General features: G+C 45.6%; 1 protein-coding gene across 8 annotated transcripts in view; it reads right to left on the bottom strand.

Moving 5' to 3' along the window:
- Positions 1-11,667, bottom strand: part of SETD4 (SET domain containing 4) — a 59,111-nt gene that overhangs the window by 14,539 nt on the left and 32,905 nt on the right. For 6 of the 8 annotated variants that reach the window (XM_033949128.1, XM_033949131.1, XM_033949126.1 and 3 more), the window contains 3 exons: positions 9,982-10,156; positions 6,742-6,823; positions 5,429-5,509 (listed from right to left, as the gene is read on the bottom strand). In XM_033949128.1, coding sequence (XP_033805019.1) covers positions 5,429-5,509; positions 6,742-6,823; positions 9,982-10,156 — 338 coding nt within the window. The remainder of the gene's footprint in view (positions 1-5,428; positions 5,510-6,741; positions 6,824-9,981; positions 10,157-11,667) is intronic. The other 2 variants (XR_004539916.1, XM_033949132.1) reach the window with 2 other exon arrangements.

An 11,667-nucleotide genomic window follows, 5' to 3' on the forward strand; every position in this document is an offset into this window, starting at 1 on the left:
TCCGAGAACAATCCTACGTAAGATTCCAACAATAGTCTGCCATCATGTGTGCATCCCATCTTCCTTGGTATCTGGCTTCCATTGTTTTTATGTCTTGGTGAAATCTTTCACCTTGCTTTTCGCTTAAATCACCAAAGCTCTCTGGAAAGCGATCTAAGTGACTGTGCAGATAATGGACTTTAACACTCATGTTACAGCCAAGCCTGTTGAAATGAAAGAGCATATCCTCTACTAATTGTGTGTAGTTGTCTGCCTTCTTGTTGCCAAGAAAGTTTTTCACAACAAGAACAAATGAAGACCAGGCACACGATTCGATTTCATTCATTGATGCTATGACATGTGGGTCATTTATAAGTTGTCTGATCTGTGGACCATCGAAAATTCTTGCCTTCAGTTATTCCATGGAAAGTCCAGGTAACATACGCACTATGTATTCAATGCACAAACCGTTTTTATTCAAAGCCTTTACAAATTGTTTCATCAGGCCTAGCTTTATATGTAGTGGTGGCAGTAGGATTCTCTCTTGTGCTATCAAAGATTCATGGATTACATTTTGTCCTTCAAACACCATATATTCCCTCGGAGGCCAACCTTTTTGGCCCAATGTTCATGTTTGGCTCTGCTATCCCAAAGACATATCTACTATGTCTAAGAAACTAGAGCTGATGCAGTTTATCAAATGCAATTTTCTGAATCAGCATCCCAAATAACCCCAGGAACAGGTCATAAACCCAAGGCAACAAGAAATTTTTTATTTGTTGGCCTGTGTCATCAGACCCATAAGGTTCAGTGATACTACGGGCTCCTTTTATCAAGGTGCGCTACGGGGGTTAGCGTGTCAGACATTTCATCACGCGCTAACTCCCACGGCACACCAAAAAACTAACGCCTCGTCAATGGAGGCGTTAGTGACCAGCGCGGCAGGCAGTTGAACACGCGGTATTCCGCACGTCAACCGCCTACCGCAGCTTGATAAAAGGAGCCCTAAATGTACATGTAATATTCTGTCAGCTGGAAACTATCTCCTGGATTCTCTATACGGCGGCCCAAATTTGCAAGCACAGATTAATTAATATGCCCTTAACTTTCAATAATTGGGACTTTAATAATTAATAATTGTTATTAATAATTATTGGGACTTTAATAATTAATAATTGTTAATTGGCACTTATTAAAATTTGCGCATGAATCCAGCTGCAGACTGTTCTATAAAGCATGGTGCCTAAATCTAATAGCAGATGAGGGGGACACATGGGTGGAGTAGGGGGCAGGGAACACATTTATGCACGTAACATAAAATAAGTTACATGCATGTCTCCTGAATCTAAAGCCTCACCTGCAGCTTATGCAATTTGTGCGCTCTTCCTATGAGATAATGCATGTTATATTTATGCTTTCAGTGCTGACTTGTTTCGCATGAGCATAAGAACATAAGAATTGCCGCTGCTGGGTCAGACCCGTGGTCCTTCGTGCCCAGCAGTCCGCTCACGCGGCGGCCCTCTGGTCAAAGACCAGCGCCCTAACCGAGACTAGCCCTAACAGCGCACGTTCTTGTTCAGCAGGAACTTGTCTAACTTTGTCTTGAATCCCTGGAGAGTGTTTTCCTCTATGACAGACTCCGGAAGAGCGTTTCAGTTCTCTACCACTCTCTGGGTGAAAAAGAACTTCCTTACGTTTGTACGGAATCTATCTCCTTTCAACTTTAGAGAGTGCCCTCTCATTCTCCCTATCTTGGAGAGGGTGAACAACCTGTCCTTATCTACTAAGTCTATCCCCTTCAGTACCTTGAATGTTTTGATCATGTCCCCTCTCAATCTCCTCTGTTTGAGGGAGAAGAAGCCCAGTTTCTCTAACCTTTCGCTGTACGGCAGCTCCTCCAACTCCTTAACCATCTTAGTCGCTCTTCTCTGGACCCTTTCGAGTAGTACCATGTCCTCCTTCATGTACGGTGACCAGTGCTGGACGCAGTACACCAGGTGAGGGCGCACCATGGCCCGGTACAGCGGCATGATAACCTTCTCTGATCTGTTCGTGATCCCCTTCTTTATCATTCCTAGCATTCTGTTTGCCCTTTTCGCCGCCGCCACACATTGCGTGGACGGCTTCATCGACTTGTCGATCAGAACTCCCAAGTCTCTTTCCTGGGAGGTCTCTCCAAGTACCGCCCGGACACCCTGTATTCGTGCATGAGATTTTTGTTACCTACATGCATCACTTTACGCTTATCCGCGTTGAACCTCATCTGCCATATTGATGTCCATTCCTCAAGCCTGATTATGTCACGTTGCAGATCTTCGCAATCCCCCGTGTCTTCACTACTCTGAATAACTTTGTATCGTCCGCAAATTTAATCACCTCGCTCGTCGTACCTATGTCCAAATCATTTATAAAGATGTTAAAGAGCACGGGTCCAAGTACCGAGCCCTGCAGCATCCCACTGGTGACGCTCTTCCAGTCCGAGTATTGTCCATTTACCCCCACTCTCTGTTTCCTATGCTCCAGTCAGTTTTTAATCCACATGAGTATTCTCAGTATGTCAAGATTCATCTCACTCTTCATCAGTTTACTGCACATTTATTATTCAAAACTTTATCAAATAAAATTTCATTATTTATTTCATTTGCAGACTCCCCAAAGAACTGCTTCTTCTTGAACTGCCATAAAACATACCCAAAGACACTTGGAAACCCCCCCACTACCACCATTATTTGAGGCACAAATTGCTAGAATTCCTAGAGACAATCTGAAAACAATCCTTGGACAAACGCTCTGGCCTTGCTTCTCTTAAATCTTTGACCAATTTCTGTAGGTCCTCCATGACCAAGAGCCTGCCATGAAAGTAGAGCTTGATAGCAACATTGAGGAAGAGTTGGCCAAGCAGATTCAAAGCCAGAGTCCTCTGTGCATAACCACAGAGGACTAATCTAATCTGGAAGAGACCATGTTGGAGTCTGCGGCAGATTTTGTGCCACCGTAGGGTTCCCTATGAAGAATCTGAAATATATCCCTTTTCAAGAAAATAGACTACCCAAGGAATCATTCTGAACTTTTTTCTCAATAAGAACTTATTTGGGATTCATAGATCTAGGATGGGGCAGAATCTCCCTTCCAAAACCCTCAGCTACTAAGGAGGAAGTGATTTGAAGTTATTAGCGACCTTGGTGCAATGTCAAGGTGATTGACCATCTGGTATTTGGTATCATGACTCTTTGGCATCAATGAATTCAAAGATGAATGCTAACTCTTTTTCCAGGTGAGATTCAGATGATCATCAGTCCCAAAGGCCTTTATCAATGCTCAATAGTGCACTCTCGATATCAATGCATCCCCTCTGTCCAATGCAGTTCCAAGACACATGAAGAATGCTGCTTCTGATGCCAAAGTAAACGATCCAGACTTCTCGGAATCAAAAATATATTTGCTCTGCTTCTCTAAGACCTCTCTTGGACTTCTTTGAATATAAGGTACAATGGGAGAGATCGTGGTCAGGTCCCAGTTATTTGCAGGTACTAATTGTGGATATCCATAATGAATATGGTCTTGTTGAACCAGGTGAACTACTTAAAGCTGTTGGGGGATATTTTCTGAGCATCTTGTCAGGAAAAACAGCCACAGTGATTTTGAAAATAAGTATTCCGACCAGGATATATTATCTATGCCAGGGGTGTCCAATGTCGGTCCTCGAGGGCCGCAATCCAGTCGGGTTTTCAGGATTTCCCCAATGAATATGCATGAGATCTATGTGCATGCACTGCTTTCAATGCATATTCATTGGGGAAATCCTGAAAACCCGACTGGATTGCGGCCCTCGAGGACCGACATTGGACACCCCTGATCTATGCTAACATGTAACCCATCTGGAGCTCATTGGGGAGAACAAGATAGAAATGAATTCAATAAATAAATCCCAAAGTTCTCACTGAGGCCTATCCTGGGTAATGCAGAAAAAAAGTCAAAGAAACTTGAAAAAGCCTAATTAAAGTCAAAACACTAATGGGAAACAGTACTGCACAACAATGACATAACACACACACAAAACATAACTTATAAAAAGTGTGAATTTAGATAAGAAATATTGTGCTGAGCTCTGGTGACATGTCCAACTGGCTCTGTTGAAAGACAAGACTGAGATGGGCCACTGTGATAGTAGCAGGTAGGAAGTGACCCACATGTTCAGTGGAGTGGCTCAAAAGCTTCAAATGTTCTTTAAGCTGGAGTTAACTTTCCTTCCTGAGCTCCATCAAGTTTCAAGTTTATTGACTTTTAATATACCGACCATCAACAAGTATCTGGCCGGTTTACAATAAAAATTTAAAAAGATAAATAATTAAAAAATAATGAAAGTGCACACCAAGGACGTAAACTGGACAGACATGAAAGTGAGGGAAAAAGGGAGAAGGGGGGGAGAGTTACATATTAAAAGAAGAAGGGAGAAAGAGGGGAGAGGGTAAAACATATGGGGCGGGATCGCTTTATAAAAGCGGTTTGCTGAATAAGAAAAGAAAAAAGAATGAAAAGAAAGAGAAAAAAGAAAAAAAAAAAATATATATATATATATAACACATAAAAAGGTGTCGCTAAATACAGGAGAAGGCGTTGCTAAATAAAAAAGTCTTCAGGCTTATCTTAAATTTATCAAGTTGATGTTCGAATCGGAGTTGCTGTGGCAGAGCATTCCACAGAGTTGGAGCTACTACTGCGAAGTTTATTTCCCTAGTGTAGAAGAAATCTTTTATGGAAGGAATTAGCAAGAGTTTCTGATCTGCTGACCTCAGTAGGCGTGTTGGGCATTGTGGGATAAGGAGCTTATCGAGATATAAAGGCTGGTGGGAAAGTCTTATTTTAAAGGTGAGCAGAATGGTTTTATAGGTGATACGGTGTGTAATAGGGAGCCAGTGTGCTTCCTTCAAAAGTGGAGTAACATGGTCAAATTTGCCAGTTTTATAGATGAGTTTTCTTGCTGTATTTTGAATTAGTTGTAAGCGTCGGAGTTCTTTTTGGGGGAGTCCGTTGTAAAGAGAGTTACAATAGTCGAGGTGGGAAATAACTAAAGAATGAATTAAAATCTTAATTGCATCCGTATCTAGAATCGAAGTGAGGGAACGAATAAGGCGAAGTTTAAAAAAGCATCAGTGGCATCACTCATGCTGTGAGGACTTGGCGAAACATAGAACTGCTTCTGAAAACTGGTCCTAAAATTTTCAATCCTTTAAAGTCTATTCTTTAATCTTCAAGGTTTATTGTGTGCTGCAGGGGGAGTTATCACAGATCATGAAACCAAACCAATAGCAGAAAGAGGAGAAGCTAGGGACGCCGCAGAAAGCGTTCATAGCTCCTAGGGACAGGAAAAGAGTCGGTGATTAGGTTTCTGGGGGGGGGAGGGGTTGTGCATATTAAATAAATGGCAAAAGAAAAAAAAAACCCTTACAATTCTCCACTTTCGAGACACAGCAGCTTAAGAGCCGTTAGCAATTTCCAAGATGGCCCATCTAGTCCAAACGTCAAGTTTCTGAAAAACAGAGATCATCACAGCTAATGTGGGAACAGCTGATACAAAACACTACACTGATGGCAAAAACTGAAACAAGACAGAACAAGCAGAGGGAATCAAAGTACACCTCAAACAGTGAACTGGAAGCAGCACCAAAGGCCTCGTATATTGGGATAATAGAGTTCACGGCACGAGCCGTGTTTCGACAAACAATGTATGCATCAGGGATCCATACTTAAAAAATACACAAATAATAAACTCGATCAATCATATATAAAACCATGACATAAAAATATCTCACATATTGGACTGGAACAGCACCAAGGGCCTCATAGATTGAGACATTCTTTTTATGATTTTGTATTTGTTTTATGATCATATATGAGAGATATTGGGTTTATATACGATTGTTCAAGCTTATTATTTATGTGTTTTTCAGTATGGACTCCTGATGCAGACATTATTTGCCGAAACACAGCCCATGTCGGGTCATTCAATAAAGTGAGCTCTTTTATCCCAATCTATCAGGCCCTTGGTGCTGTTTCCAGGCCAAAAACTGAAACAAGGCTATTATTCAGATCCAATCCAAAAGTAATTAAATCATTCATGTGTACTTTTCTACAAGTATCTGTAAATCCAAAAATTGTGTGTCAATTCCATGTTTATGGCATCACAAAGTACATAATCACAGAACCTTAAAGACTAGCAGTGCTAGCTGAAAGCTAGTTAATTCTGGACCTTGTGGGCCACAACCTCTGTTGTTTTTAAGGTATATGCAGTTTAAATTACGAGACAGTACAGCAGGAGAGGCAAGGGAGGAGTCCAATCAGCCCTCGTGAATATGAACTCGCAGGCCTTGAGCATGCTCAGATGCTCAAGGCCCAGCAGACTTGGAGTCCGATCTTCTAGAGTTCCCAGATGAGGGTAAGAAGCGGCGGGGGGGGTGCCCAATCGTGTCGGGGGGGGGGGTTGGATCGTGTCAGGGGGGTCGGATCGTGGCGGGGGGGGGGGGGTTTCCGGTTCGAGGCAGGGGGGGTGCCTGATCGCAGGGGGGGGCCTTCGAGGGGAGCAATGCCGGTTCTCGGGTGGGGTGGGGAACGCATCAAAGCGAGTTTCCATTATTTCCTATGGGGGAAACTCGCTTTGATAAACGAGCATTTTGGATTACGAGCATGCTCCTGGAACGGATTATGCTCGTAATCCAAGGTACCACTGTATATCCATAATGCAGAAAAGGAATATATACCTACTCTAAAAAGTTATGCTCCTTTAAAAGAGAAAGTTTCTTCGGTAACTGCTTGTCCGTCGGAGATAGATGGTGAAGGAGGACATCTGTCAAATAAATTTTAACAGGATTTGTTGGTAACGGAAAGGTAGAGAAGAGTCAACTGAACACAAGATCTCTTTGAAAGCTCAACAGAGCTGACTCCAAAACCTGTCTCTCCATAGTTAAGGTTACAAGACGTCCGATTTCCCCGGACATGTTCTCCTTTTGGAGGACATGTCTGGGGGTCCGGATGGCTTTTCAAAACCCAGGATTTGAAAAGCCTCCCTCAAAATCGCCGTCGGGCAGGAGGGCATGCACGCAATGACGGCATGCCCACGACGTCGTCACATCGCACGTGGGCATGTCCTCCTGCCCAACCAGAGCAGGCAGCAGGGGGTGGAGCGGGATTGAGGGAGGGGATGGGTGGTCCTAGGGGGCGGGTCTAAGAGGTCCGGATTTTCCGAACGGAAAATCTGGTAACCCTATCCATCGTCTTTGATGACATCACTTTCATTTTCCATTCAAAACTTCCCTTTTTCAAACCCATACGCTATAAGGCTCTGGTAAAACAAATGAAAACTGAGAAGAACTGGCAGAGTTGCATGAAAAAGATACTGCACCAGGTTGATACTACAAGAAAAAAAACCTAACTGGAGGAAAAGATCTCAGATACACTTTTTTGGGGATCATGTGAAATTTACCCCAAAATGTGAAGGTGGTAAACATCCATCACTGATCAAAAAACCTCCAACCTATCTAATATTAGTTTACTTTTTTTAATAATTTTTAAGTTTCATACTAGCATACAGGTCGAATGAATCTAATAACTTAAGCAATCAAATATGTTCAGCAATAACTTCCTTTAAATCTATGAAAAGTAAATTATTAGCATTACGTTTGGCCAAAGCTCTCCCTTATATAACTGGTATCCACCAAACAGGGTTTGTTGCTCACAGACATTCTTCAAATAATACTAGATTGGCTTTTCACATGTTAAACTTAACAAAAGCCATGGAGGATCCGGCCTTCTCTGTATCCTTGGATGCAGAGAAGGCTTTTGATCGTGTGGAATGGATCTTCGTGTATCAGGCTATGGAGTGGTTTGGTGTTGGATCTGGATTTATACAAATAATTCAAACCGTGTATAGCACCCCTTCTGCTAGATTATATATTAACTATTCTTATAGCCCGTTACATTAACGGGTGCTAGAATATATGTGTGTGTGTCTCTCTTTATTTCTTTCTCTCTCTCTCTCTCTCCTTAGCCGCTTTATTTCTTTCTGTCTTTCTTTTTCCTTGGCTGTCCATCACCATCCCTTGCCTGCTCCCCCTATCCATTCTCCCTTCCTTTTACCTCCCCTGTGTCCACCACCACCCCTTCACAGCTCTCCTTATGCAGCAGCAGCCCTTCTCCCTTTGTTTTACCTCCCCCCTGTCCAGCAGCACCTTCCTTCTCCCCCTGTCCAACATTAGGCCTCTGTTCCTTTTTCTTCACACACACCCTGTCCATCAGCACCTCTTTCCTTCTCCCCCTGTCCAGCAGTATGGCGTCCCTTCCTTTTTCTCCACCTCTCCTCCTTCTTATCCCTATGATACACTTACCTTGCTCTGCCCCTGATCAGAGCTCCCGACAGCCGCCCAGTTGCACCCATTGGAAAAGTTCCCTCTGCGGCATCCCGCACCCCTCCTGACGCGACTCCCGCTGTCTTTCTTTCTGTCTATCTCTGTCCCTGGCCCCCTTTGTCTGTTTGTCTTTCTGTATATCTCCCTGCCCCTGTGTCTTTCTTCTTTTCTTTCTGTCTCCCTTCCTCCCTCTGTCTGTCTGTCCGAAGTAGCATTCCCTCCCCCTCCATTTCCCTCCCCCCACACCAGTTCCCTGTGCACCTGCCCCTGTGTCTTTCTTCTTGTCTTTCTGTCTCCCTTCCTCCCTCTGTCTGTCTGTCCAAAGCAGCATTTCCTCCCACCACACCATTTCCCTCCTCCCACACCAGTTCCCTGTGCACCTGCCCCTGTGTCTTTCTTCTTGTCTTTCTGTTTCCCTTCCTCCCTCTGTCTGTCTGTGCAAAGCAGCATTCCTTCCATTTCCCTCCCCCCACACCAGTTCCCTGTGCAGCAGCATTAGCGTTTCCTCTACCCCCTTTCCCTTCCCACAGTCACGACTACAAACGCGGGCCCGAGTCCTTTGCCGCCCCCCCTTCCCTTCCCTTCCCGCGGGCCCGACTACACATGGCGATTCAAGCAGCATGTGCAGCAGTCTTCACACGCTGCTTCGGGTCCTTCTACTGCCCTGATTTACTCTGGCACGTCCGGAGCAAATCAGGGCAGTAGAAGGGCCCGAAGCAGCGTGTGAAGACTGCTGCACACGCTGCTTAAATCGCCAGTCGGGCCCACGGTAAGGGAAGGGGGGGCGGCAAATGACTCGGGTCCCGGGCAGCGGAAAGTTTCTGGGCTCCTCAGTGGGGGCGCTGAGTGGCCGCGATCCCTCTCCTCCCAGCCCCCCCCCCGGAGGAACGGAGATCGGCGGCTACAGCCGCTGGCTTCAGCGTCTTCTATCCACTGCGGCCAACCCTAGCGGAAACAGGAAGTAGTCAGAGAGGGCGGGCCGCAGTGGACAGAAGACAGCAAAGCCAGCGTTACACTTACAGCGTTACAAAGCCAGTGATTACACTTCCCCCTTCTTCATTCGCGGTTTCGGCAATCGCGATTTCACATATTTACGATTTTTGGGGGAGGGGGAAAAAAAGAACCCCCCCTCCCACAGTTTAGCCTTCCCCCCGGCGTCCCGGCCTTACCTGGTGGTCTAGCGGGCTTTCGGGGCAGGAGCGATCTTCCTACGCTCCTGCCCCGTGCAGATCACCAATAGGAAATAGCTGCCTTTAGTTCCCGTAGTCTCTCGAGACTACGATGGGAACTCCCCACAGCCATTTCCTATTGGCGATCTACACGGAGCAGGAGTGTAGGAAGATCACTCCTGCCCCGAAAGCCCGCTAGACCACCAGGTAAGGCCGGGACGCCGGGGGGAAGGCTAAACTGTGGGAGGGGGGGTTCTTTTTTTCCCCCTCCCCCAAAAATCGTAAATATGTGAAATCGCGATTGCCGAAACCGCGAATGAAGAAGGGGAAAGTGTAATCAAATTTTAATAAAACTTGAAAGGATGTTCTGCTGCCCCTGCCACAATCTGTAAACAACATAAAAAGTACAGTAGGGAACGTTATCAACTAACCTGTTGAAACGAAAACACTGCTGTGTGGATTTCTGCTGGCAACAAACCCGTATTCTAGAAGTAGCCGCTGATTATCATGGGGTCCATAGCAGATAAACACTTGCTCATGTTTGCCACAGTTTGAGCCTGCTATAATTTCATAACACCGGCTCTTCTCACTGAATGCAGCCTTTACCTTGAAAGAGCAATAAGATCCAAGAGAATAAGAAACAGGTCCCGTTTGAACTCTAAAATGGAAGAACCAGTTTTGCAAAAGGAGTTTAAAATAAATAACATACACTTCTCCCTCCGTATTCGCTGTGATAGGGGATTAACAGAACCGCAAATACAGAAAAACCGTGAATAACTTTGTCATATGTTATTCACTGTTTTCTATTAAAAATCATTGTGAATATGGTGAAACAACATGCTGGGAGACCTGGCCTATCCCTGAAGGAGAGGCAAAACACAGTGAAGAAAGTGCTGGGAATCGGTGATTTTTCTCTGTAAACGCTTGGAAATGCTGACATAATATGGCGGGAGGAGCCAGCAAGCTAAAACGTGAATGCAGTACTCCCCCTGGAACGGAACACCCGCGAATCTCAAAAAACCGCAAATACGGTTTTTCATGGGGGAGCCTGAAGAGGGTAGCGGGAGAGGGCAGCAGGAGAGCAAATGGAGCGCTGCGAGTGCAGGAAATCACTCGCGGTACGCTCCGACCGCCTCTTCCTGCATGAAGTTGGGCCTTATCCACTCAGGAGCTGCGTGTCAAAGCAGCTCCTGATTGGAAAAGGCCTGACTTAGTGCAGGAAGAGGCGGTCGGAGCGTACCGCGAGTGATTTCCTACACTTGTGGCACTCCGGCTGTTCTCTCCTGCCTCTCCTGTTGCCCTCGTGGTTTGCGGTCGGAAAATACCGTGAATGACCGAGACCGCTAACCGCCAATCGTGAACGACCGGGGGAACACTGTAAATCACAATAAACAAATAAATAAGGCTGGTTACCTTATATAAAGGGAGAAGATATAGACTCTTAATTTAGATCTTCTACTGTACAGTGGTGCCTCGCATAACGAACGCCTCGCACAGTGAACGCTGCGCACAACGAACTTCATGTCTTGCTTCCTACAACGAACTTCGTTTCACACAACGAAGTCGCCCGAGCTGCATCCTTCCGCGCAGGCACTGCGCTTAACTGCCCTCTCTCCGCCTGGCTCCCATATTTTAAACCCCCCTGCCGCCGCTGCTGCATATTTTTAAGCCTCTGCCGCCACCGCATATTTTTAAACCTCCCCCCGCCGCCACATATTTTTTTAAAAAAGCCACCACTGCTGCAACTTTAATCTCACCCGCTCACTCGTAACTGGTGGTCTAGCAAATTTCCCAGCCAGAAGCGCAGAGATCAAGAGCAAGCCTTCTGTGCTACTGCCTGGGCCTGCGCTGATCTCTGAATGGCTGCAGTCAGCTCTCGCGGGACTCACAAGAACTAACTGCAGCCATTCGGAGATCGGCATGGGCCCACACAGGCGTGCAGAGGAATTGCTCCTGATCTCTGCGCTTCTGGCCTGTACGCCACTGGCTGGGAAAGATGGGAGGAATTAAAAAAGGTACCGAGGGGGGATGATTAAAAAGGTACTGGGGAGTATGTGGGGGGTGATTATAATACACAGCAAGGATCAACAAAACCCCTGTCTCCCCTCCCCTTCACA

Source organism: Geotrypetes seraphini, chromosome 6 (genome assembly GCF_902459505.1).
Source record: "Geotrypetes seraphini chromosome 6, aGeoSer1.1, whole genome shotgun sequence".
Taxonomy (NCBI): domain Eukaryota; kingdom Metazoa; phylum Chordata; class Amphibia; order Gymnophiona; family Dermophiidae; genus Geotrypetes; species Geotrypetes seraphini.